The sequence below is a fragment of the Dendropsophus ebraccatus genome, chromosome 7 (genome assembly GCF_027789765.1).
Source record: "Dendropsophus ebraccatus isolate aDenEbr1 chromosome 7, aDenEbr1.pat, whole genome shotgun sequence".
In the NCBI taxonomy this organism is placed as follows: domain Eukaryota; kingdom Metazoa; phylum Chordata; class Amphibia; order Anura; family Hylidae; genus Dendropsophus; species Dendropsophus ebraccatus.
Genome location: NC_091460.1, coordinates 41,658,302 through 41,686,017, shown reverse-complemented (window position 1 = coordinate 41,686,017; position 27,716 = coordinate 41,658,302). Strand labels below are relative to the sequence as shown.

At 42.0% G+C, this 27,716-nt stretch overlaps 1 protein-coding gene and 1 non-coding gene across 2 annotated transcripts in view; one reads left to right on the top strand and one right to left on the bottom strand.

Moving 5' to 3' along the window:
• The first annotated feature begins 2,486 nt into the window (after nt 1-2,486).
• LOC138797934 (U6 spliceosomal RNA) lies at nt 2,487-2,589 on the top strand. Its single transcript, XR_011364025.1, has one exon. It is a non-coding gene; the product is annotated as a U6 spliceosomal RNA (small nuclear RNA).
• Nucleotides 2,590-9,762: 7,173 nt separating this feature from the next.
• Nucleotides 9,763-27,716, bottom strand: part of EVC2 (EvC ciliary complex subunit 2) — an 80,527-nt gene continuing 62,573 nt past the window's right edge. The window contains exons 18-22 of the mRNA XM_069977397.1: nt 26,992-27,182; nt 25,910-25,997; nt 24,178-24,374; nt 21,082-21,183; nt 9,763-12,020 (exon numbers count right to left, since the gene is read on the bottom strand). Coding sequence (XP_069833498.1) covers nt 11,774-12,020; nt 21,082-21,183; nt 24,178-24,374; nt 25,910-25,997; nt 26,992-27,182 — 825 coding nt within the window. The 3' untranslated portion in view covers nt 9,763-11,773. The remainder of the gene's footprint in view (nt 12,021-21,081; nt 21,184-24,177; nt 24,375-25,909; nt 25,998-26,991; nt 27,183-27,716) is intronic.

Genomic DNA, 27,716 nt, shown 5'->3' with positions numbered 1-27,716 from the left:
AAGGTATTGATCAAGGTTATGTTCAATCTCAACATTAGTAATAATATTAACTATGACTATAAACATTATAATGTATTTCCATAAAAAGGTATTGATAAGGTTTAAAGGGTCTGCTCTTTCTCATTACCGTTAATAATAATTACTTCTACGGTATGACTATAAAGCTTATAGGGGGATATTTATCAAACATGGTGTAAAGTGAAACTGGCTCAGTTGCCCCTAGCAACCAATCAGATTCCACCTTTCATTTTCTGAAGAGTTTGTGAGGAATGAAAGGTGGAATCTGATTGGTTGCTAGGGGCAACTGAGCCAGTTTTGCTTTACACCATGTTTGATAAATCTCCCCCATAGGGTCTACATAAAAAGGTGTTGATCAAGGTTAAAGGATCTGTCCATTTTCAACACTAGTAATAGTTACTATGACTATAAAGCTTATAGTGTCCCTTAATAAAAAGGTTTTGATCAAGGTTAATGGGCCTGTTCAATCACAACACTAATAGTTACTACGACTATAAAGCTTATAGTGTCTCTACATAAAAAGGTACGGTATTGAAAAAGTTTAAAGGGTCTGTTTTTTCTCATCCCCAGTAATAATAATTACTATGACTATAAAGCTTATGGTGTCTCTACAAATGATTTTCTCTACAGCCAATCCAGGATATATTCTTATAAAAAGATTTTGTGCCCTCCGTTTTGCAGCTGTGCCATAAATAAATGCTGGACTGTGCGAATGCCACAATGTGTAACATACACGATACATGTCATTGTTCTGTATATTGTGACGTAGAATTCATGTTGGGGGCCACACATTTTAGAATTAGGCTCCTTTTATGTATAATCTTATATGTGTGTATTTAATGTATGTGTATAAATCACGAGAACCTTCGATCCTGCACTATGGGTCCTTAAACTTTATTGTACTGAAACAGGTTAAGAACTGATACTGTGACTATGGACATTGTTATATGGTTTCCTACAGTGTCCTGACCCTTTAAAGGGAACCTGTCATCTTTAAAATTCAATCCAAACCGAGAGCAGCATATTATAGAGCAGGCCGATCTGAGCTGATTGATATATGGTTATGTGGGAAAATATTCAGTATAACAATGTATTAATTACATATTTGCATATTTTGGCCTTAGGAGTCCAGTAGGCAGTAGACTAGGTCCGCCCACTAGACTCCTAAGTCCTAAATGAATAAATTACTAGTTATATGGAATCCTTTACTACATAAAGATATATATCAATCTTCTTAGCTCATTTTGCTCTGGAACATTGTGCCTAGATTGGAATTAATTTTGAATGTGACCAATTCCCTTTAAGGGCTTTTTCACTACATAAAATAACACACAAGGCCTCATAAAGCAGACAGATTTTTTGAGAAAAGAGGTCATGTTGCAAGAAACCAAGAAGCTTAGTTTTAATTTCTTTTTAAAATCAAAGAGTGGTCTATATAGGCCACAATGCCGCTTCATTTCTTAGTATTGATACCCGAGGCCCGCCATGTTTACTCCTCTTATGCGTTTACAGTATTTTATATAAATGAGATTGCCCTGAAATTTTTACTTTTTATTTGGACACCCGCCACCTTCTACTTATTCCACGGTCCTAACTTTTGAAAAGACTTTCGACTTCTTAAAAACATTGATTTCTTGACAAGCTTTTCTATATTTATTGTATTATTTTGTATCTTTATTTTGTACAAAATCTTTTTATTTACATACAAAGCAATTTTTTAATTATTTTGTCATATATGATTTGTATCATGATTTCATATACAAGCTTTTTTTGTCTTTTCATGACTGTTCACCCATATTAGAATTATATTATATACTTAGATGAAGAAGCATGCCTTTTATGTACTAAGAGCCAAAATAATGGATCGATCTGGTCCGCAAAACTATGTATAAAGGAAAATAAAGCACAATGTCTACAGAAAACACAAGCTGAGAGTTTTTGGTCAAATAAAATCTTTATTCCTCACCAACCATGACTCATCATTGTTCATTGGCTTTGATTTCATACACTGGATTAGAGGCCTTTGGCCCAGAGACTACAATTACCTGATTGCAATAGAAAGATCATGATGCTTGTGCGTGTGCCAAATCCTGGACGACACAGAATCAATGGGTTATATGTGAACATAGTAGCTATTAACTTAATAGCGCTGTGAGGAAAGTAAAATAGAAAAAGTATACAGATTTCTAATTTACTTCTATTTACAAAATGCAAGTCTTCCAGTGCTTATCATCTGCTGTATGTTCTGCAGGAAGTGGTGTATTCTTTCCAGTCTGACACAGTGCTCTCTGCTGCCACCCCTGTCAGTGACAGGAACTGCCAAGAGCAGTAGAGGTTTTCTATGGGGATTCGCTACTGCTTTAGACAGTTTCTGACATGGACAGAGGTGGCAGCAGAGAGCACTGTGTCAGACTGAAAAGAAAACTTTACTTCCTGCAAGACATACGGCAGCTGATAAGTACTGGATGGCTATTTTTTCATAAAAGCAACTTACAAATCTGTATAACTTGAAGATTAGCATGGCCCCTGCGCAAGGATGACACGCAAATTCGTGAAGCGTTCCATATTTAAAAAAAAGAAAAAGAAAAATCTGTATAACTGTCTAACACCATTTGATTAGAATTTTTTTTTTCTCCGAGTAACCCTTTAATTTTGAATTTTTTTGTTAACATTATTATAGGGGCAGCCATATTTTCTGACTCTTTTTTTCTTATTTACACAGAACTGGAAGTCTCAACTTAGTTTTAGGCTTATTGTCCAGCATGAGAAAACTGCAATATTTCAGGAGTTTTGTTTTTTTTTTTTTTTTTTTTAAGGTTTAGATAAACAGATGGGAAATTCGCAAAAATTCTAAAAAAAATTACCATTAAAAAAATAGAAAAACTGAAAATTAATTTTCTGATAATACATTCCCTTTAGCAGATATCTAATGTGTTGTGGTGGATGACATGTGAAGTTGGAGTTGAACACACAGTACAACGATGCATAAAAAATTCAGCTATGGGTGAAATGATGTGTATGGCTTTGTGATAAGGTGGTAATGAAAAACATCTGAAGATGGATAGAGAGATATGTATCTCTTATAGAATATAGTATTAAGTAGATCAACAGGAGATGGACATACTAGATAAAGTTGGCAAAGCAAGAAGTCATCTTACAGCTTCATTCTTCTTATCTCCAGTAGATAAATACATTCAAACTGGAAACAATTTTTATGACTACCACCAGTTTTGACTTTACCGTCTTCTTATACTGTATGTAAGGCTTTATTAAGATATAAGCCTCTATCAAGGATTCCAATGGGGATTCCATCACCTCTGATGGTTTTCATGCATGCTGGGGTGATGGCACAGCAAATGTTATCTGTTATCAACAAAGCTTAAGACCCAACTGGTTACTAGTCTTTAGACAAGCCTTTCGGGATAAGCTGTCATGTGCATGTACTTGTGGAGTAACACAATTTCTGGCCATTTTATAACTTGTACAAACATTTTTCACTAACTTTTCCCTCTTCATCTCTTCAAGCTTGATCTCTAATTAGCAGTTCTCTAATTAGAAGTTATCCATGAGCTAATGGGATTAAAAATGGCTCCCATATGCTACAAAAGGAAGAGGGGATTCTAGACACACCTTCAGAGGCAGCAACACGGAGGACATTATAGAGCAGCAGTGAGCAGTCTAACCTTTGAAATAAGCCCTGGGTGAGATATAATGCTAAGTTCCAGCCATTTGTCTTTGTGATGCCTTTTGCCTTACTCACCCACAATTTGGTCACCAGTTTAAGAGAATGGTATTTTTTTTATTTCCATTGACAGGTGGAAAAATCTGCACAGCTAATGGAACATGCCACATACTTAAAAGAATGCATTAATTGTGTGAAGTTTGTATATAAAGTTTAACAGCTATGAATGGGTGTGTGTACAAGGCCTACTCCGAATTGTGTATAGGCCAAGACAATATAAGACATCTTTCCTATCTACATTAGTACGGTATGTGACTGACATACCTTTTACAGTTTTGAGAATCTGAATAATTGAAGCTCTTCCTGAATACTGGACTGGAAGAACGGAAGATACTTTCCTTTACATGCTATACCAGAAAATGTAAAATCAAGCCTGATATTTCCTTTATTCATACAAAAGATAAGTGTGGCACCAAAAAAATAGTCATTTTATTCCTGGGGGGAAAAAGGCAAACAACAAGTATAGAATGGATAATAAAATGGATGGATTCTGGATGTGAGTAGACTGGCTATAGGGAAATTAAAGCAGTGTCAATGGCCAGAAGGGGTGCCCAACCTCAGAAGCATTAAACTTTGTGTGATAAATGCTGCTCAAAGAAATTGTCTTACCCAAGTCTTTTGTCACAATAGCAGTTGGTAGAGGGACCATTACTATTATAACCCCGCGACCTGACATCTTTTATGCGACCACTACTTTTACTTGTTATGAATCAGCAGTCATGGGCTGTCATAAAACATCACATTCCTTTTCAAGCATTTAGGTTGGTGATAAAGACAGAAGATGTATATGAGCAACCCAAGGATAAACCCTAGGATAAGTCTTTGCTATCTAACGGACATGACATTTTTTTAAATCACAAGCTGTCTCTAGTCATGCCGCTTGTCACTTTCCTTGGGAATTAGTGTTGCACATATCAGCTTTGAGCACAGGCATCAGCACTTAGACATTGTGGGAGAATAAATGGTCTACTTGGCACACAGATCAACCATATTCGTCATCATCAACATAAAGGATGAAGTAACAGCCTAATGACAACCTCCCAAAAATAAAATGTTGTTATACATAGCTTAGTCTAGGGCTAGTCCAGGGACATTACAGGGGCAGCTACCTTGGTTTCCTTTCGTTTAGATTAGAAGACTGAAGAAAAAATAAACCAGCATCTCCATTTCCGATCATCAAATGGTGATTTGTCCTTTTTTTTTTTCTCCTGATACTGATATATACTTTTAAGTTTTTCTTGTTGTCTACTTAATGTTCATCCTATTCTGCCCTACGATAAGTCCTGGTGGTATCTGAATTTTTTTTTCAGTAAAGGCAACTGATATAAGTGAAAACAAGCTCTGCAGTGTAGCGATCATGCAGCATTATTATGGCCTCCCTTTAAACAATCTGTGGGGGGTCCCAAAAACCATAACACACAGTTTGTAAAAAAAAACAACCGTATTCACCCATGGGTCTTACAATTTCTCATCCAGTGAAAAGTAGTTCTTCAATTTTTCAAACAATGTGCCTGAAACATTGAGAAGCAGGAACATAAAACCAACGTAAAACGATCCACATGGGCACTCTCAATCTGTGCGTTCAGATGCCAAGGCTGATTTACCGTCCCATTCCATCTTCATATAAATGTCACAAAAATTATATTTCTATGCCAGATGTTGGCTTGTTTAAGACACAAAGTCACATTTACAAATAATTTATTGAAAAGCAAGATAGCAGCTAAGAGTAAAACTGGATACAATGTAGCAATGAAAGTGGGATTTCTGCAGCCGGCGCAATGGATGGAAGATCACTGCCGCATCAACAAAGTATCAAAAGAAATCATTATACATCAAAGTGGAGACCCTGCTGAGAGAATAACAACAGGATACAAAAGTACACCAGCAGTATACTGCATTCAGGCTCCAAGTGTGAGGAAGTAAGAGCCCATGCTTTTTTTTTTTTTTTTTTAAATAAATCACACCAGCGGCCAAATTCCATATTATTAGACTTTAAAGCATAGTGGCGCTCTCCATATTATCGGTCGTGCTTCCTAACCACCTAGTTTGTAACTTCCAAAATTTGCAAAGCAATGGACAGTAGGCAAGAGAAAAATAAACTAGTAGAATGTAAAAAAAGCAAAACAAATGAACAAACAATAAGACAAAAGGAGACAGGTCCCTGTCCGGATGAGCTTACAATCAGAATGACGAAAAAGATACAGTTTTAAACTTGTTCTCTTGTGTTGGCAACAGTAATATGGAATGATGGAAAAAGGATAGAGAAAAATTATAACCTCAGTATTTATAACCCAGAGGACATAAAAATATTTGATGAAAAGACAGGCTATCTATCCAAGTTTTATCCATACAGTACACATGATTAAAGTGATTTCCATTGGTGACAAGGTAGATGTCTTGGCATTACTCCAGTTCTGTCCAATCACATGCAAGCATATCCTTGGAAATGGACTGATGTGTTGTCTTAGATCATTCAGATCCTGTGGTTGAAGGGGGGGGGTGCAATCTTCCTGCTACCTATCCTATGTTGTAAGCCAGGGGTATAAAACTTGTGGCTTAGTTGTGTTACTTTGAATCTTAGTGACTTGCTCTGTCTGCACAGTTTAGTCTAGGGCTAGTTTAGGGATATTACAGGGGCAGCTAGATAAGTCATCTTCAATTGAGGTTAGGGGAAAATAGGATTGTTACCGGTGTGGTCAATCCAAAATTCCAGCAGAGTATTATTTAGGCATCGGCAAACATCCAGATGGAAATGTAGAGGGGCATTTTTGGATGGATTGTAGAGGGGCATTTTTGGATGGATTGTAGAGGGACATTTTTGGATGGATTGTACAAGTGGCAGTCCGTGTGTACAGTAGATAGGCCACCGAGAAGAGTAGTGCTAGAGTGTATACAGAATAAACAGGACAACTGATGAATAGGGAACTAAGCTAAGAGATGTAGCGGAGTGGAGAGGTCAAACTCCATCCAAAAGCAGATATTTTTTCTTTATTACTTTTTAATGGGTTATCCTGAGAGTCATTATTTACTACGAGAACCTTTGGCTGCAATTACAGACCTGAGTGAATGTTTTTTCAGATTTTTTCTACATGTATTAAAATAATTTGATTTAGACTCATTCAGCCAGTTTCCCTTCAGGATTTTCATCTGCTGCATTCATCCTTGCAGGGTAGTATTGTCAGTTAGTGCATGAGACAGCTATAAAAGTTGTAGGTTATGTTTTGCTTATGGTTGCTTAAGATGAAAAACCATAGCTGCATTTCTCCACAAACAATAACTGCAGCTTAGCTCATTCACTCAAATTATTCACTTTATTATTCTGTAGTGATTTGGATGCACTAAAAGAGTGCTGTCATATTCACTGTCTATTCCAAATTACAAGGTAAAAGTATTAACTTGTGCACGGAAGAATGAAACATGGTTTACGGTCAAAGTAGATTTCATGTATTCTAAGAAGGCTGGGAGTATATATATATATATATCCTGGGGGCAGTGTTCTTCTACTACGGCTTGTGTCATTATTTCATTGGCTGAGGAAGAAAAGAGTTACTTGCATAGCACTGGAATTTACTTACATAAACTTTAAGCAACGTAAACAACTCTAATGGGGAGATTTATAAAGATCGGCATACTGGTACGCCAGTCTTAAATTTGGCTCCGCCGGATTTACTAAGAGGTCCATGCCTCTTAGTGAAACTGGCCTGACTTCTGCATGTAAATTATGGTAAATCAGGCGCGGGAGGAGGCCACAACCTCACTCCCTGTCTGGGGGGTTATATGGCTGGCGTACACCAGGGAGAAAGGTTAAATCTGCGACCTCTCCCTGGCGTACACCACTGGTGCTGCCTTCATAACTGTCCCCCTACATGTTTACAAGGTCAGCGCCATATTGTCATAGCTTCAATAATATACAAAGTTTCATGACATTCTCAACAGTACAGCGCTACAAAAACATGGCCACTTTCCCCCTACTGTTTTTTCCAGTTTGGGTGGGGTTTTGAAGCTCAGTTCCATTGAAGTAAATGGAGCTTAATTGCAAACCACACCTGAACTGGAGACAAGAGAGGGGGAAAAGTGGCCATGTTTTTGTAGCGCTGGATAACCCCTTTAATTCTGGTGTCATTAGGTAAAAAAATGTATATGTTTCTTATAAAACCAATTTCATGTTCCTTGGTATGTTTTTTCTTATATATATCCTGGGTTACAGGAGGTGATGTACACTTAGTATTTGATATTTTCCCCAACAGCTCAGCTGCATTAAACTTTTTTTAAATCACATAATACAAATTACTAGGACAAGTACCAAGCAGGCTTTGACCTTGCAGAATTGTGGATACCACTCGGGATTTTAATACAAGCTGTAACTCTAGCTCAAATAAGCAATGTATTGGATTTTCCAAGCGATTCAACTTTATACGTAGAATAATTCCACAAGAAATTGTGATCCAACAAGGTCATATATGTTCAATTATTTCCAATGCAACATAATAATAATGATCATAATAATAATAATAATATTTGAAACATCTCCGTCCGGCTGTCTGTCTCTTCTCCAGACATAAGAAGCCTTTCAAAAACAACAGGAGGAAATGTTTGCAGGTAATGTGATTTTTAGATGAGGTATTTCGCTCCGGCTCAGTGTCTCCAGTGTTAGAACCATCTGTGCTGCTCTATAATTTAGTTATCCTGTCATCTGAGGAGATCTGAATGCTCTGTTACATTAAAATAATGTTTTTACATTCAGAACCCGCTGTCAGAAACTCGATAGCAAGTCTGCTACTGACTTCAGAAGTCAAAAGAATGTCCTAGCGTGAAAGTAACGAAAGAACACAATGAAGACAATGATGGTGGAAACGCTTCCCTTCAGCCAATGAAACATAATAAAATTTTAATTGATAAAAGTTTCAGTAAAAAGTTGAGTAAAACAAGGAACAATATACTGTAATTAAGTTGGGTCCTAGGGATTTAAAGGGGAAGACAAGGTGACATATTTACATATGCTGTAAAACTGGACCTGGAAATCTGAGGTTGTGCCGAATGTTCCGTAGTGGCTTATATTGTACAAGTTTGGCACATCTTTAGACTTTAACTATTTTTTAATATCTAACTTTTTAGATCAACTATTGGTTGGCTTACTTGGCACCAAGTTTCTATGCCTGATGCACTTTGGTGCATTGTAAGTTATGCCCCTTCCTGTAAAGCCATGTCCCGCTTTCTTCCCAAGCTTAGATGGGAAAAATAGCACTGTGGTGTAGTGTGCAGCACTACTTGTCCAATCAAATCGGAAGGAGACAGTAATGTGGGTGGTAAAGAGACATTAGTAGAGCTTAACGTGTCACTTTTTTGCATTCTGACTTCTCTACACAGGTTTAAAGGGTAAATTTAGCAGTTTTCATACCTTTTTTTATATCATACGTCATGGTGCTTGTTCAAGTAAAAAGTCATCTTTTATCAACTGAAGATTGTGCTAAGTGGGCAGGGCTTCACTGCAACAGCGCCACTTAGCCCCACCCACAGTGCCAACATTGGCCCCACCCCCAATGAAGTAATCGGCACATAGGCCCCTCCCCCTAGAGGGAGGGGCCATTGGTATGGGCTGACCTGGAGGGGGTGGGGCCTAGACCTTTAGGCCAGCCTGTTACAATGGTCGGCGAGGGGGTGGGGCCTATGTGCCTATGATGTCATGGAGAGGTGGGGCCAATGGTGGCGCAGTGGGCAGGACTAAGTGGTGCTGTTGCCGTGAAGCCACGCCCATTTAGCACAATCTTCAGTTGATAAAAAAATCACTTTTTACTTGAACAAGCACCATGACGTATGATTAGAGATGAGCGAACCTTGAGCATGTTCGAGTCCATCCGAACCCGAACTTTCGGCATTTGATTAGCGGTGGTTGCTGAAGTTGGATAAAGCCCTAAGGCTATGTGGAAAACATGGATATAGTCATTGGCTGTATCCATGTTTTTCAGACAACCTTAGAGCTTTATCCAAGTTCAGCAGCCCCCGCTAATCAAATGCCGATCATTCAGGTTCGGATGGACTCGAACCCGAACCGGGTTCGCTCATCTCTACGTTTGATATAAAAAAAGGTATGAAAACTGCTAATTTTACCCTTTACACCTGTGTAGAGAAATCAGAATGCAAAAACAGTGTCACTTTAAGCTATATTAATGCCCCGCCCACTTAGCACAATCTGCAGTAGATAAAAGATCACTTTTTACTTGAACAAGCAGCAAGACAAATGATATAAAATAAGCTATGAAAACTGCTAAATTTACCTTTTACAGCTATGTAGAGAAGTCAGAATGCAAAAAGGGGGGGGACAGTGTCACTTGAAAGAGGTTTTCCAAGAAAACCTAAACTCCCCTTATTGCCGACTTCCCTTGGCATAAAACAACTAACCAGCCCCATACTTACTACCCCTTGCTCCCCCTGCTGGGAGATCTCCTGGTCTGAGCTGTTTTCCCATTAACAATCACAGAGTTGAGCAAGAAACAGGACATCAGCAGAAGCCAGCAGAAAGGGTACACAGCCAGAAACAGAAAAATTTGTGAATGCAGCACCTGTCGTATGTGATCTGAAGATGACGGCACTCCATATGATAATGGTGCTCCTGAAAGAGAAAAACTCACATACATACAATAAAGAAAATCCCAGCACTTACCAAGTCAATTGAAGAAGGCACTAGCCAAAACATATTCTGCATGATGTATGGACCCTTTGGATATGTAAGTGTTTGAATAAACCATCAGTTCTACTGCACTGGTGAGTGCTGGGATTTTCTCCAATGGACCTGCGCTACAATATCAGATACAGCCCTGAACTTTGCCAATGCTATAGAATCCCTTTTAGATGCAGATTTTTAAAGTGAATGTACCACTGTGTAATCGCTGTAATTTTTTTTTCACAGACTATCTGGTCGGCACCAGTGGCACAGTCCATTTTCCAAACTGACCTCCGGTTTCCCGACATCTGCGCTGGTTTCTCGTTTTGCAATTCAGCTTGCTCAGTGCCCTGGAGGCTGGCCCAGCGCTCCAAGTTTACAATATTCCCTCTGTGACACTGGCACTGAGTCCAGTGCATCAAGCATGCTAAAATGCACAACAAGAAACCAAATTAGATGGCGGGAACGGGGCTGCCGTTAGAAAATGGAGTACACCGCTGGGATCTATCTGCCAAAGCTCAGCAGGTAGAATAAAAAAAAATTCACAGCAAACAAAGTGGTACATTCGATTTAAATAAAGTTTCAACCTCCCCCATGATCTTTTAGTTATGCCCTATGCATTAGTGCGGATAGGGCATAACATAACGTCAAAATGGAAATACCCCTTTAAATGTATCCTTTTAGAATGCAGCTGAATAATCTTGTTACAAAAAAAAGTCTATGTGTAGCCTCGTCCTATCTGACTACAAATAAGGATCAGGAAAGAACCAGGTTGGCGCTGTACAGTACAAAATATTCACACCTGTGCAATCAACATATTGCAGTATACTAGGCATTTCCATCATTCATGTACAATTTTAATCAGATTTTCTCTATGTACATATTTACAAAAACAACAACTCTTCATACTGTAGCTTAAAAACAAGATATACCTTATAAATATTATCAAAAATAAAATATATAAAGCGAATATACCACTAGTACAGCGCTTTTTTGTTGTTCACATGAACAGACCGGCGTTGGCATGAGGATGCCGGTGGCATGGTCCTTTTTTTGAACTGCTGCCCCTTTCCCATTCATGGCGCCGGGCATGAAGCACTGGAGATGGGCTAACCGACCCCAGTGTAGCGAAACCCCCTACCCTCTGTGACAAGGCTCTGATAAAATCGAACTTAATGGAGCCGCGTCACAGAGGGGAGGGCAGATTGTCACACTGTGGGTCAGTTTGCCCACCCCCAGTGCTTCATGCCTGGGGGCGGGCACACCAGGATTTCTGCACCGGCGCCAGTCTGTTAACATAAACAACAAAAAAGCAATGTACCATTGGTCCATTCGCTTTAACTCTTTCATTCTCATTGCGTTGAAATGGACTTCTTGGAGTTGAGAAAGTTCCTCTTTTTTTTGGGCTTGGATAGAGGAGAGGGAGAAGCACTGGGAGCTCGGAAAATAAACAGTTTTTCACCGGTGTCTGAGATGCTTAAAGCTTCTGTACTTCCGAACTGGTCAGGGTGCGGGCCGGCCTGCAAGAGCTTGGAGAGACTGTCTGAGTGTGAAAACGAGACACGCTTCACAGGCCGTAATCTCTTCTTTTTCAGGATGCTGAAACACAACACATGAAAAGACTCACATGAGTGATTCAAGTCCCAGAACAACCAGCAAATATCTATTATTAAACGCAAGAAACAACTACAGTGCCTGTAATCTGCACAATCCTCTTTAGTTCTGTAGAGCTTTGGAGGCACAGGTTAGATATTATCATCCTTATAAAGATTGGCACTGGCATCAGCAAAGTTCTACAGTTAATAAATGATGGGGAAACCTATCTCCATATTCTGTAGTATAGACCCCCATCTATGAGCCAGAATGAAGAGCTGCCATCAAGCATTAGGATTTATTCTGCATGACTCAAGCTGTCCTTGTATTACATGGTTGGCCATTGATCTTCCTGGATGGAACCAGTAAGGGGAGAGATGTTAAAGTGACTCTGTACCCACAATCTGATCCCCCCCAAACCACTTGTACCTTCAGAAAGCTGCTTTTAATCCAAGATCTGTCCTGGGTTCCGTTCCGCAAGTGATGCAGTTATTGTCTTAAAAAACAACTTTAAAACTTGCAGCCCCGTGTCAAATTGGCGTGGCCTAAAGTACCCATGCTCTAGGATTCCGACACCCCTCCGTCCCTCCTCCCCGCCCTCTTCATTAGGAATGCCCCTGGAACATTTTCTCTTATTCCTCACCTGTGTGAAAACTGCACATGAGCTGGATCATTAAGGCACATGTGCAGTGTTCATACAGGTAAGGAATAGGAGAAAATGTTCTAAGGGTATTCCTAGTGATGAGGAGGGCGGGGAGGAGGGATGTAGGGGTGTCGCAATCCTATTGTACACACACTGTAGGCCACGCCAGTTTGGCACAGGGCTGCAAGATTAAGGGTACAAACTCACTCGGCGGATCCGGGCAGGTATTCAGCAGTCTACGGGCTTAAAGGGGTTGTCCGGCGATAAAAAATTATTCACAGAATAACACACATTACAAAGTTATACAACTTTGTAATGTATGTTATGTCTGTGAATGGCCCCCTTCCCCGTGTTTCCCCCCACCCACGCTAGACCCGGAAGTGTGGTGCATTATACTCACCGCATCTCGTGTCGTCCACGGTCTCCGATCCTCAGCAGTGACGTCTTCTTCGGGAGGCCGGCGGATCTTCCCGAGTGCCGGACACCCTCTGCAGCGTCATCCGAAGCTCAGCCGCGATTGGCTGAGCATAACTGTGCTCAGCCAATTGCGGCTGAGCGGCTGATGACGCGGGCAAGTCATCAGCTGCTCAGCCGCGATTGGCTGAGCACAGTTATGCTCAGCCAATCGCGGCTGAGCTTCGGATGACGCTGCAGAGGGCGGCCGGCACTCGGGAAGATCCGCCGGCCTCCCGAAGAAGACGTCACTGCTGAGGATCGGAGACCGTGGTCAGCACGTGACAGGTAATGTATAGCGCACCACACTTCCGGGTACACGGGTGGGGGTGGTGGGACACGGGGAAGGGGGCCATTCACAGACATAACATACATTACAAAGTTGTATAACTTTGTAATGTGTGTTATTCTGTGAATAATTTTTTATCGCCGGACAACCCCTTTAATTCTTCCCAGTGGAGAGACGCGGAGAGGGGAGGCGCACGCCCTGCCATAGACAGCCTGTATGACACTGAGGCTGGTGGGATTCTACGGCGGAGGGTTCCACCACTGAATTCTGCTGTCAGGAACTGGACAGCAGGACAATACAAGACAGTGAGCCCTGACGCTGAACCCCTGCCCACTGTCCCTACCTGCTTGCCGCTATCCGCCCTAAGATGGCGGCGAGCAACTTGGCGGCGGTCCCTGTACTGGCTTGGTGAGACACAAAGACAAGACAGACAGACAAAACACAATAAAGAATGGTCGACAGTCTGGGTCACAACAATTGGGCAGCGCAGTACAAAAACACAATCCAACAAGCAAGGTCAATAAACAGGCAATATAGTCAGGGGCAGGGAGCAAGCAGGGATAGTCAGAATACAAGGCAAAAATAGTCAGCATAAACACTGAACTAAACAGAGGCAGAAGCAGAACCGGCACCAGAATGAGCCTCACCAAACACTTATAGGGAATAAGGAGAAACTCCCAGCCCCTATTGGACAAGGCTTCTGGTTCCAAACAGAATCACCTGCGGATCAGAACTGGCAGCAGTGTAACTCCTAAATAGCCAGAGCACACAGCAGACGGGTGGGGCTGAACACAATACTAGAAATAGGCCAGTGTTCAGACAGGGTTCAGGTTACTGCACAAGACATACAAAACACTGAATATCAGCGCCATCTCAGCCGCGCAGCACGAGCTGAGGGGCGCATGGAGTTCATCCCAGGCACATTCATGACATCTGCCAGTTTTACTCCGTGTGAACTGGCCCTAAGTAATTTAAATTCTGTATAAATTTTTGACACCAGTTGATTAGAATGTTTTCCTTTTCTGGAGTACCCCTTTAATGCCCCACTTTACGTCCCCATAACCCTAATATCCTGCATCTAATATAGTTAGTGCAAATTGTACTGCATGATATAGAGGATCCACTACAAATACTACAGATAGTCTTACACTAAAGGGCCTATTCCACGGAGCGATAATCGGCCGAATCGGCCCGATACGGACGATTATCGCTCAGTTTAGTAAATACAACGATCAGCCGATGATCGTTGTCATCGGCTGATCGTTGATATAGGTTTGAACCTGTCGGGGGCTGACCGCGCATCGCTAAGTGTAATAGCGGTGCGTGGCCAGGGACTGACGATTTACACTCCTCTTGCGGTCTTCTCCCTGGGTCCCACGCACTCCAGCTTCAGAGCGGCCTGTCTTAGCCAATCACTGGCCGGGACCACCACGGCCAGTGATTGGCTGAGCGGCCTGTCAGCAAGACCCGGGGAGAAGAAGACCGCAAGAGGAGCCCTGCAGCCGGGACAGGTAATGTATAAAGTTTAAACAAGGGCTGCAAGGACATCAGTAACGATGTCTATGCAGCCCTTGTTAAACGATAATCAGGCCGTGTAATAGGCCCAGTAAACGAGTGCCGATCTCGCAGATCTTACAGTTAATATCGGGCCCCATTGGCCCTAACCTTGTAAGTCAATGTCATGTAAACTAACCCTGTAAAGACAGTATAATTACAACAACACTAAATTCCACAGAACACCCAATTCTCTGTTTCCCAGCATGTCATTAGCTTGAAGATTAGCTCAGAGTAATGGTAAAACATTCTAACAAGAAAGGGAACAAATCCAGGAAAGCTCTTAGCCTGCACGGAAATGTGTCAGCGGCTTCATATTGCTTCAGCACAGAAGGAACCCCTACTGAGGTCGCACCTACCCTGCCGATAGATGAAGCTGCATCCACTTCATAAGTGCTAATGGATGGAAAACACACAAGGCAGCAAATGTTCTGTCTCTCCGCATCACTGTCCTTCCTTCTGCTATACCTCATTCCACAGTGTTAACATTGATCTCAGGATATCTTGTCTAGTGATCCATAATCCCATGAAAGCCTTTATTAAATAGAACCTTTACTACACCATGTACCATGTAGTTTAGTGAAGCACTCACTTTCCCACATGGTGGACATAGATATAACATGGAATATGCCTGTTATATGCTTACAGTATTTGGCCCCTTTCTCATTAGTTCTCTTTATATATTTGTCCCTTTAATGTTTCAGATAAAAAAAAAATTTAATTGTAGACAAAAAGTAACACTAAATGCTGGATTTGATATACTCAAAGGGGTTGGCCACTTAAAAGTAAAAAAGTTTAGTGTAATGTTCTCACTGTATATACGGACAGCGGCTCCCTGTGTCCCTCATAGAGCTAAAGTTAGACCCCCTCCTCCAGGCTGTGCTGTCCTGCTCTGTGGTGAGTCTGTCCATAAGATGGCCAACATGGAGGAGCATGTGACCATGCCCCGCCCTCTGTGTCCACCACTGAGCCTGTATTTGCCAATGGAAAACACTGGGGGTGGGGCATGGTCACACGCTCCTCCATGTAGGCCATTTTATTGACAGAATCACCACAGAGCAGGACAGCACAGCCTGGAGGAGGGGAGTCTAATTTTAGCTCTAAGTGGTACACAGGGAGCTGCTGTCAGTAAGTGCAGTGAGTACACTTACTAATACTGTACACTGAACAATTTTACTATGATGTGGATAATCCCTTGAAGGAAAAGATTCTGTTTAGTGCTACCTGGATATATGTGAAAAGTTATTGCCCTTTTGGATACTAAATCAGGTAACTAAATACAATAGACAACCACCTAGCATTGCAAATTTATGCTCAATGTTGATGGGGTCCTAGGTAGGTTTTGAACCCAGAACCCCAATTCCTCAAAACAATATTGCTAGAACAAAATACAAAGTATAATAGCTAACTATGGCAGAATCTCCATGTGTCTGGTTGTAGGAGGAAGAACAGCTCTGGAGTGAGACTGCAGCCTCAGACTGCTTAGTGCAGACTAAAGGAACCTACATACATGTGATGCCCGAGTCATCCCAAAGGCACGGGTACCCAGCCTCCTTGCTGACCTATTATATAGGACCAGCCAAAACTGATAAATTAGGGATTGAAACTGCACCATGCTACATATTTCATCAGCCATACTGAAATTCTGCACGATTGTTCTATTACTAGAAACACATAAAGGAGTCTCTATTTTTAACTTGCTTTTGGCTCCATAAGAGGCAACAGATGAACTGTAGCCTGTTCAATAACATTGAATGTGTCCTTAGAGGGGGTATGGGAAACCTTCAGCCTTTAAGATGTTAGAAAACTTTAATTCCCATCCCATGCCTGGTTTTATCAAATTAGAGTGGTGATAAGGAGATTTTAGTGCTCTCATTGCTGTTATTGAGCCTGTGACAGCCCCCTCAATGGTGCACAGCTGTTTCTCATTCTCCACATTTCAGTGGGCAGGACCAGAGCTCAGCTGTTTGCAAGTAGTACATACAGTTACTTACTCCCTTACCTCTCTAGCCAATCTCTGCACAGCACATGCTCCCCTCTGCTATGCGATGACACGGTGCTGTGGGATGATTTATACAGTACAGAACAGTACACTACAGTATAGAAGGCATGTGAGGAAGAAGGGGTTGCTGATGCATTGGCTTTGCAATGTACTATAAGCTAAAGGAAATAAGTATCAGCAACACTGGAAGTAAAAAGGTCACAAAAGGCACTGATGCTGCCAAGATGTGGTGGGAGGCTTGAATTATCTTTTATGGACAATCCAGATCCTCTGGAGTCTCAGATCTTGCAGGCACTCTTAGGCCACATCCACACGTTCTGTGGATGTGGAATGCCTGTATCAGAGTCGTCGCCCGCCCAGGGAAGCATGTGTGATAAGATACTGGGAGCGGGGGAATGGTATGAATATGCGCCGTGCTGTTGCGTGGCTGAATAATTGCAGCGCTGCGCATATTCAGACAGTTCCCCCACTCCCAGCATCTTATCACAGATGCTGCCCAGATGGTAGGGGGGCAGTTATAGGCATTCCACGTCCGTGTTCTGTGTGGAACATGGAATGCAAGAATGCTGCCTAAGGCTCTCTTCCTTGCTCCCCCTCTCAAAACACAAGAGCCCACCCCAATTACTTTATTCTGTCTTGCTGAGACAGTTACTAGAGTTGTATTTCCCCTAATAACAGGTAGTGGATGGCAGATTGCAAAGAAAGGAGACACCTGGGGTCCAGGACTAGTTTTTTCTGGGTTAGGCTGCATTCACACGTTCAGTGATTTTCCCGTTCCGTGATTGTGGTCCAGCAGCTACCTCCGTGATCCGTGCAAAACAGTCCGTTTTGCATCCGTTTTGTATCCCTGTCCCTTTTTTTAACGGATCTGTCTTACAGCATTTTAAATGACATTGATTACATCACATCCGTGTTTTTCACGGATAAACATGGATGTCACATCCGTGTACATCCGTGAAAAACACGGATCTCATTGATTTCTATGGGGAATCCTTTCCGTGCATCCATTCCGAGTAATGACATGTCCTATTTTTTAACGGAACGGATCACGAGATCCGTGAAATCACGGAACATCTGAATAGCCCCATAGAAAGCAATGGGCTGTAAAATTGCCCGTGCACACGGATCCGTGAGCACGGACAACTTCCCGGAACGTGTGAATGCAGCCTTAGGGAAATATTTTTGGTAAATGAAGTGATCTACACAAATATTTAGAATCACACACACTGTCAAATAAATAGAAATTGACCATTTAATCAAAGGTAGACACATCTGTAAGGTGTAACCTGTCACACTATTTCCTATCCTCTGGCTCTCCAGCCTTGGGAATGATGGGAATTGCTGGTCTGCAATAACAGGAGAGCCACAGGTTGGGAAACAGAGGCCCACCACATAGCATTAGCCTCAATACAAGATGCCTTTATAAGATCACACAGGCAGTAAATCCACAGTGAGCTTTAAGCTTTAAACCTGGAGAATACGACAGGATATAAAGAAATTGAATATTTGCTCACAGACAAATCATTTTATTACAACTGCATTTACACAAGCTGGCAACTTATTAAATCTTTTAAAAGGCAAATGTAAATGATGCCTGACGAAACTAGACCAGAATGCAAATAAGACATTGCTAGGAAGGAAAAGACCATGCAAAGTCTTCCATACAACAGAACACTCCGCTATTTAACCCCATTTAGCATGTAGACAGGAGCAATTCTTAAAATGACTCTGTACCCACAATCTGCCTCCCCAAACCACTTGTACCTTCGGATAGCTGCTTTTAATCCAAGATCTGTCCTGGGGTCCGTTCGGCAGGTGATGCAGTTATTGTCCTATAAAACAACTTTTAAACTTGCAGCCCTGTGTCAAAATGGCGTGGCCTAGAGTACCCATGTCTAGGCTTGCACTTCCTCTCAGTCTCCCCTACCTGCCCTCTTCATCATAAGGAATGCCATTGGCAGAATTTCTCCTATTCATCACTTGTCTGAACACTGCTCATGTGCTGGAAAGTTAAGGCATCTGTGCAGTGTTTAGACAAGTGATCATTAGGAGAAATCCTGTCAGTGGCATTCCTAATAATGAGGAGGGCGGGAAGGAGGGACGGAGAGGTGTTGCAAGCCTAGGGCATGGGTATTTAGGCCATGCCAAATTGACACAGGGCTGCAAGTTTAAAACTTGTTTAATAGGACAATAACTGCATCACCTGCCGAACGGACCCCAGGACAGATCTTGAATTAAAAGCAGCTATCCGAAGGTACAAGTGGTTTGGGGGAGTAGATTGTAGACACAGAGTCAAAGGGGTACGCCAAATAAAATCAAGTGGTGCAAAAACTTATACAGATTTGTATATTACTTCTATTAAAAAAAAAAAAAAAAACTGTATGCCCTCATACCATATCATATATTCATACCAGCCTGGCAGATGTTCTTTGCTGCCACCTCTGGCCATGACAGGAACTGTCCAGAGCAGTAGAGGTTTTCCGTGAGGATTTGCCACTTCTCTGAACAGTTCCTGACATAGACAGAAGTGGCAGCAGAGAGCACTGTGTCAGACTGGAAAGAATACAGCACTTCCCGCAAGTCAAACAGCAGCTGATAAATACTGGAAGGCTGGAATTTAAAATAAATAAATAAATAATTTTCATATCTGTAACTTTGAGGCACCAGTTGATCTGAATTGTTTTTTTTTCTCTTCTAACCTGTACCTTGCAGCCATAGTGTGATATGTTACTAAAACACCCAGGGTATAAATGTAACACTAACTTAATAATGAGCAAGATACCTTGAATTCTTATTTATATCTAGTTTTGTATTCTCACGTTTCCGTCTGCAGAAAGCATTCAGTTCCCACATTATGACAGCAGTAACAACCTACTATTACCTGTCATCTGCCGCTTCTAGAGAAAACAACAAACCATTATAGAAAGACGTACGATAACAAAACCGCACACAATAATAGCCGCAGGCTGAGATTTTACATCAGTGATGAAGCATAAGAGCCTGGACCGTGTGCATTTCCTAGAAACGTCTAATAACAGCACCGGGGTTGTTCATCACTATGAATCACCACCATCAGCCGGGCACCGTGGTCTCTCAGTAGACACAGCTGTAGTCTGGGGCCATGCACTACTTTATTCTGGGTACTCTGTCTTTCATCTAAGAGCTAATGGGATTCAGTGGCATATATACATATAAAGAGAGACAATGAGAGAGAGAGAAGGAGGGGGCCCAACATGACCTCTTATGCCAACATTCACATCCAAAGTGTAAAGCCAGTGCCAGTTTTTTCTTTTCCCTTTGATATGACTTTTATGTCTATAAGGGTAAATGATAGATTATAGATAATTTAAAGACCATCTGACACCTTGGGTATTTTTTTTTGTCATCCATGTTCTGAAATTCTTTCGCCGGAATGCGGAATCCGCCCGTGCATGGTGTCTATGGTGTGCGGCTGTAAACAGGTACAAGCTACGGAACCCGGCGGAAATTCTCTCCGCTCGGGTTCCATAGTGTGAACCCACCCTATGAGGACGAAGGGTAGCCATACACATACGCACTTGTTCGGCCAACAACTACCTTTCCTTGCCGTCCCATACACAAGGCCTCAGTTCAGCTGTACAAGTCATAGGAAGGTGATGGAAAGTGGATAGCACCACTGTGATCCACAAACACTTCAAGCCGTAAGTTTATGATGTCGTACTTCTTTCAATGATGGTTCCCACGTGGTTGAGGTCTCGAGTTAGGTTGGACAGAGCTAAAAGAATGGTTCCTGTCTACATACTTTACATATGACTGGCTTAAAGGTGACCAATTTTCATTCAGTTGAACGTTCTCTCTCCCAGCTTTCCCATATAAATGAATGTTTGCCATAGCTGCCTCTCAATGGGGAGGCAAAGGCTAAGCCCCAGCCAGACAGCCCTGGAACCAGCTTATCCCTCTGAGAGCACTATGGTCTACAGATGAAAATCCATCACGTTCAAGCCCTATCTCCACCATCATCATCTGTCAGTTGAGAGTCAGGAGGCCCCTATACACATTATATGGTCTGGTGATGGCAGGTTCGGCTAACTTTAGTGAAAGCTATATGGGCACCTTTAACCTGTGACAAGCCCCCTTTGTTACTCACCTTCGTTTCTTTCTTGCGGATAAGGGACTTTTGTCTTCGTCATTGTTTTCCAGACCTTCCCTGATCCTCTTCTCAAGGACCGTCCACAGCTCCTGCTGTTTCCTGGAGTGGAAATAAGAAATGAATGTTGCTTGTATTTGTCGGTAAGATGTATCCTTCAGCTAGTCGCCTAATCCTTCTATCCTGCACCCTACATTCATTACTAGAGGTGTAGAAGATTTACACTCCCCCGCAGTGTGCACTTTCGGGATAAAAGGTAAAAGATGAGCAATTGAAAGCAGCTGCCGCACTCCTGATGTTAGGCACTTCGCCGGCACTATCTAGATCCGCAGTGTTCAAGATCAGATGTTCAGTCATTTACAGGAAATGTACAGCTTTGAAAGGATTTATTTCGGCTAAAATGAAACAACTGTGCAAAAGGTTTTGATTAAAAATATCCAACCGTTTTGTCTACGCAGCTCCCATGTACAACTATGTGTCGCTATGGTTACTGAGGACAATCAAGTCCTGGGTGGAGACCAATCCTGCAGTCATAATCCTCTGCCAACTTTTCCATCTGTTATTGACTGCAGGCACAAAAAATATAGTATATACCCTATTGGATGTCTCTGTTCAGTGTCCTCAATTGACCAGGTGGAAGAATTTGTCCTTTTCCTGTCCTGTCTTGTTCTGGAGCACTTGTCCTGTCCCATATTACACAGTTAACCCATTGATTTAAATGGGCAATGTGTAATGCTTACTTTCTCCTGTGAGGGCGCTGCAGGGAAATTGAATACTTGCTGCTAGATTTCCCTATAGATTACAGTTGATCGGTGAGGGTCTCAGCAGGAAGACCCTGTGATTTTCTCATCATCAGGGTGTAATCAGGGATTATTAAAAGCCGAGTCACTTAAAGGGGTTGGCCATTTTATAGTAAAATTGCTCAGTGTATAGTATTAGTAAGTGTACTCACTGTACATACTGACAGCAGCTCCCTGTGTACCTCATAGAGCTAAAATCAGACTCCCCTCCTCCAGGATGTAGTGTCCATAAGATAGCTGATATGGAGGAGCATGTGACCACGCCACACCCCCAGTGTCCACCATAGGCATATACAGGCCCAAAAGTGGACACTGGGGGGGCGGGGCCTGGTCACATGCTCCTCCATGCCGGTCATCTTATGGACAGAATCACTACAGAGTAGGACAGCACAGCCTGGAGAAGGGGAATCTAAATTTAGCTCTATGAGGCACACAGGGAGCTGCTGTCAGTATATACAGTGAGTACACTTACTAATACTGTACACTGAACAACTGGCCAACTTTAACTAACTATATGTGAGGTTGCTGTTTACATCGGGTGCAGGTCACTTGCTTTCAACCATCACAGACAAATTATATTTCATCATTATCATCAATAACGCCCCAGGTTGTCTACACTTCATTCCATGTACATCTGCTGAGAACATATGGGGCAGGTCAGGAATCATTCATTATTACCTAACACTGACACAAGGCTCATAAATACAAAGCAAGAGAATAATTATCCTGAGACCGTAGACGTAGCAGAGCTGAATCTACCATTTAACTGTTTGGAAACACCATCTATACACTATTTGTACCAAAGTATTGGCACGTCTATACATTACACCTGTATGAGCTTTTAGGATATCCCATTCTATAATATGAATTGGTTCCTGTTTGCTATTAAGTACTTTTACTCTTTTACAAGATCTTCCACCAAATTTTTTAAGTGTTTGTGTGCACGTGTGAGGTCAGACACAGACATTGGCTGACAGGGCCTTGTACAATCTCCATCCTAGTTCATCCCAAGGGTGCTAAGGGCTGTAAGGCCTCCTTGCTTCCTATCCCATTCTGATCCCTGGCATGGTAAGGATGGAAGCAAGAAGACATTGCAGACAGACCTCAGCAATAAAATGGGTTATCTTTAAAATCAACTGTTTTCAGAAAGTTATATAGATAGTTCTATAGATCTCCAGTCTTCCCATACTTATCAGCTTTATGTCCTGCAGGAAGTGGTGTATTCTTTTCAGTCTGACACAGTGCTCTGTGCTGCCACCTCTGTCCTGTTCAGATCAGTAGCAAATCCCCATAGAAAACCTCTCCTGCTCTGGACAGTTCCTGTCTCTGCCAGAGATGTCAGCAGAGAACACTAAGTCAGGCTGAAAAGAATACACAACTTCCTGCAGGACATACTGCAGCTGATAAGTACTGGAAGACTGGATATTTTTGAATAGAAGTAAATTACAACTCTATATAACTTTCTGAAACCAGTTGATTGGAAAGAAAACGATTTTTGCTCGATAACCCCTTTAAGGACCTTGGAAAAGCTTCTTTTACACTTAGCACCAGCGAATAAAAGCATATTTGTAAGTTATGGAAGCACAGACAGATATATGAAAAGGTACCATGTGTCTCCTTGCCCTAACAGCTATAAAATAGTGTCAGCAGTTTGGCATGTGAATTGCAGCTGACAGATCCCCTTTCGGGCCCAGCAATATAATTATGCGGGATATGTTTTTTCAGTAGCACAGCATGTCACTGCTGTAAGTATGTAAGTAATGCATGTTACATGTGGTGCAGTGCAAAAGGTACAGCTCTATCTGAAATAAGATGATGCAATCCTGTGTAAGGGTACAAACACACACAGCGTATACGCAGCAGATACACAGCAGATTTGATGCTGTGTTCAGTTATTTAGATCTAATCTGCTGCGCATCTGCTGCGTATTAGCTGCGTATCGCAGCAGTAAATACGCAGCGTATATGCAGTGTGTGTTTGTACCCTAAGATTGAAAACATTCTGATGCATTTTTACAGTGAAGGACAGAACATTTTTTATTTCTCACTTGCTCTACCCAGGCAGACAGCAGAGTAATTCACTGTGATAACACGGGGCTGTCCCATGTGTACTAGAACACTAAAAGGGTGATTCAAAGTTAATGTCCAGAGGACAGAACAGGCGGACAATTATCAGTTCTAGTTAGGAATCACGAGGAGCGCTGACACTGTTAGCAGCCCAAGGATAGATTTTTTTTTTGCCCCTGACACAAAGTAATGCAATTGGATTTTGCTAGCAGGACCTGCCATGCGCCTACCTCCTCCTCCAGCTGTCAGCTCCATCCTCATTGTTGTCAGTCTCCGTAACACTGTCTGAATATTTATGACCTACTGAATATAGAAGGGAAGAGATTTCACTCTCGGGGCTGGAGGGAAGCAGTAGGCTGAGGACTCTCTGCAGCATCCCCTCTGGTGCCATGGATCGTTTAGTCAGATAAGCTGCCAATCGGATGTCCTGGGGAGGAAACAATGGCACCGTGTCAAACAGCTGATGTCAAAGAGAATTAGCCATCATTTATCTGTCAGGGAGACGGCGGCAAATAACACGGACAATACAGGGATAAATGGTTATTTATGTTCTGTGCTGTAGGATACATGGGAAATAATGCAATTTACAAAGTGAAAAAACTAATCTGACAATGTAACGTTCTGTTATTTCACACGTCGAAGAATCTCTGCGGGATAACGGAACCCAATTGCATTGGGAACAATAGGGGATATGAGATTGCTGGACAGTAATCTGATATAGGAAAACATGGCTCCCTGCAATATACAGCCGCTGCCAAAAATGATGGAATCCCCACCCTTAGAGGTGGTCACACAGCTTTTCACTTTGTGGCAATAGAACAAATCACATAGATGGTACACACGCTTCATGAAACATACCTCACACACATGACATGTCACTGAGTGGATATGCCTCTCCTGAAGAAGAGACTTGTCACAAGACAAATTACCATGGTACAAGAAAAGTGTCAACATGTCTATATACATCTATATAGACCTGTGACATGATCGCCTTCCTGGTCCTTTACTTGATGTGCAACCCTGGAAAAATGTTGTTACTTTCTTCAGGCATCATATTTCATTAAAACACCAGATAAATCATTTCCAGGACCAAAACATATTCCTGAATATCACTTTCATCTAATCCTCCACACTCCATGAGTCTTCTCTTTAGTCCCCTGTATCATTTTGGTTTATACTTGCGCTAAACACAGCCGAAGGGGAACAACAAACATCTTTTGCCACACTCTACATAGGGTTTGCATCTGGAAGCAGTAGTTTAATTCAGCCAATGTCACAAACATTGACATCTATTTTCTAGACATATTGATTTGAGATTTAGATCCTGACATATTGACATCCTCCTTGGTGTACCCATACGTTTTCCTTTTATACCCTTCCCATTTTGTTTATACTCGCAATATACACAGCTGAATGGGAACAACAAACATCTTTTGTCTCACACTACATTGGGTTTCTATCTGGAAGCAGTACTTTAATCCTTTCCATTGATGCAAATAATATTGCTCTTGTTTAAAGCCAAGTTTTCTTTTTATTAGCCAAGTCCAGTGACAGCAGCAGTAATGGACGACATGGCCCCCACTGCTGCCACCAACTTTTGTGTCAGGAACACTGGGGAAGGCTGCCTGACACAAGCGCTGTTTCAGCCAACCTCTGCAGACGGAGTGGTTGCTTTTACTGCTTACTCTGCTTCTAGCACCGTAAGCTCCCGGACAGAGCGATTGTGTTGGGCTACCTCCTCCCAGTGTACTGTATATAAGAATATACAGTACACGGGTGAATAGGATCCTGCTTTGCATAGCGCTGTTGCTTTGCTATATATTTTTAAAAGTAACATAGTAACAAAGTAAACAAATATTTGTAAAAAAAAAAGTTTCGGAGTACCCCTTTAAGATGACAAATCTAGCAGCATTCACTAGTTCACTAATGACCGTAGTTTAACCTGACAGCTGTGTAGAGTACCTGATTGTGAAGCCTCAGCAGTGAGTCCATTTGCACTTTCTCCTCTTGGTGTTCCCCTTGTGCATACTCCAGTTCTTCCATATACATTCTAAAACAAACAAAAAGAGAAAAACATTTTGTATATGCAGTAAAATTACCATTGGGGCAGATAAATAATACTTGGAATAGTTATATAACGTACAGTAAATTTAATATTACTTTTGCACCATTTGCAATTTCCATGAGAAATGATTCTCATAGAATAAAATATTGTAATATTGTCCTGCTCTGAGCTTAAAGGAGTTGTCTAGGATAAGTCACCCCCTTTAAGTTTCAAATTTTTACGACTTCAGAGGAGCAGGTACTCAGGTGCTTAACACTCCAGCAGCGCTTCCGGAGGTGAAATCAAGATGACTAAAGGCCCTATTACACAAAGCGAATATCGGCCATGTATTGGCCATGCTGAAAGAAGAAAGACAATGATAGCAAAGACTACAACTATCTCCTATGGGCAAGGGAGCCCCCCCTGCACTTACCCGCTCACTGACAGCATGTTTAATAGCACCGGCAGTGAGCGGGGAACAAGGAGCGAGCGAACGCTGACCTGCCCCACGCTTGGGTTCCGATGAACCCGAGTGTGCTCAAAGTTTGCTCATCTCTACTGGATACCTTTGGTGGGCATTCTGCACCTGGCCCAACAAATGTTAACTGTAAAGTATACAGTGTATCCCTCACCACTAGAGATGAGCGCAACTGGTAAGCCACCGGTACTAAAATTCTGAGCAATCCAACTCGAACATGCTTAAGTCATGCTCATCTGTACTAACCAATTACCACAGTGTACAGGAGCAGGGACACCCCCCTATTTAAAAGGAGTGCCTGCTCCTGTACCTTCCTCCTGTGACATCCTACACTGATAGTGGTACATACATACAGGAGCAGTGATGAAGCTTGACAAACCAATTTGCTCATCTCTATTTAGATGAAATAAAACCAAAATATATTTTTTATATCATAAATAATAATAATAATAATAATAATAATAATAATAATAATAATGCCATTGTTTCCATATAATCCTAAATCTTGAGGTTGCATCTTACCTGTCTCTACAAAGATGTATTAAATACTTCCTCCTGTTCAGGGCTTTGCGCAGAGTTGCCGACACAGGCATGCCATCCCCTTCACCACTGATGTCTACAGTAACATGTGGCAGATCTTCCTCCAGAGGTCTACTGACTACCGGCTCATTTCTGCTCCAGGTTTCTATGGTCTTATCCATTTCTCTTATTTCCTATCGAGTAAATTAAAATAGGGATGAAGACTGGAGGCATATGGAAATAAGCTGAAAATGTAAGCAGTGGCCACACATCAACCCTAGCAATGTAATGGCCCTGCACTGCACATTATCTGCCACACTATTCTGTGGAGATATTATACCCATGGAGTGAACTGAGAGTAATACCACACTGACGAGGGGCAACTACCCCGAAACGATCGTCTGTGGATGGATGCCTGCCTTGGTAAACCCTTGTCATGTCGCAATACTCGCCACAGAGTTAGACTTTGACGTAAAAGCGGTCTCCCTGGTATTTGGTAATCTCCCCACTGGGAGTCACCCCCTTGGCAATAGGCTTCCCTCCCCTGGAGGGATATCTGGCTATTCCCGTGTTTTGAGACTCGTAACTGAGACTCCACGGACCCTTCTTTTGCATATTTAAATTTATAGGTGGCAATGCATCAGTGGAGACTCTTCAGTGAGTACTCCATCTGATTTTTTTTGTCGCTGGTCTCCCTGAGCTCAGCGATTGCTGTGTTTTGTTAATAC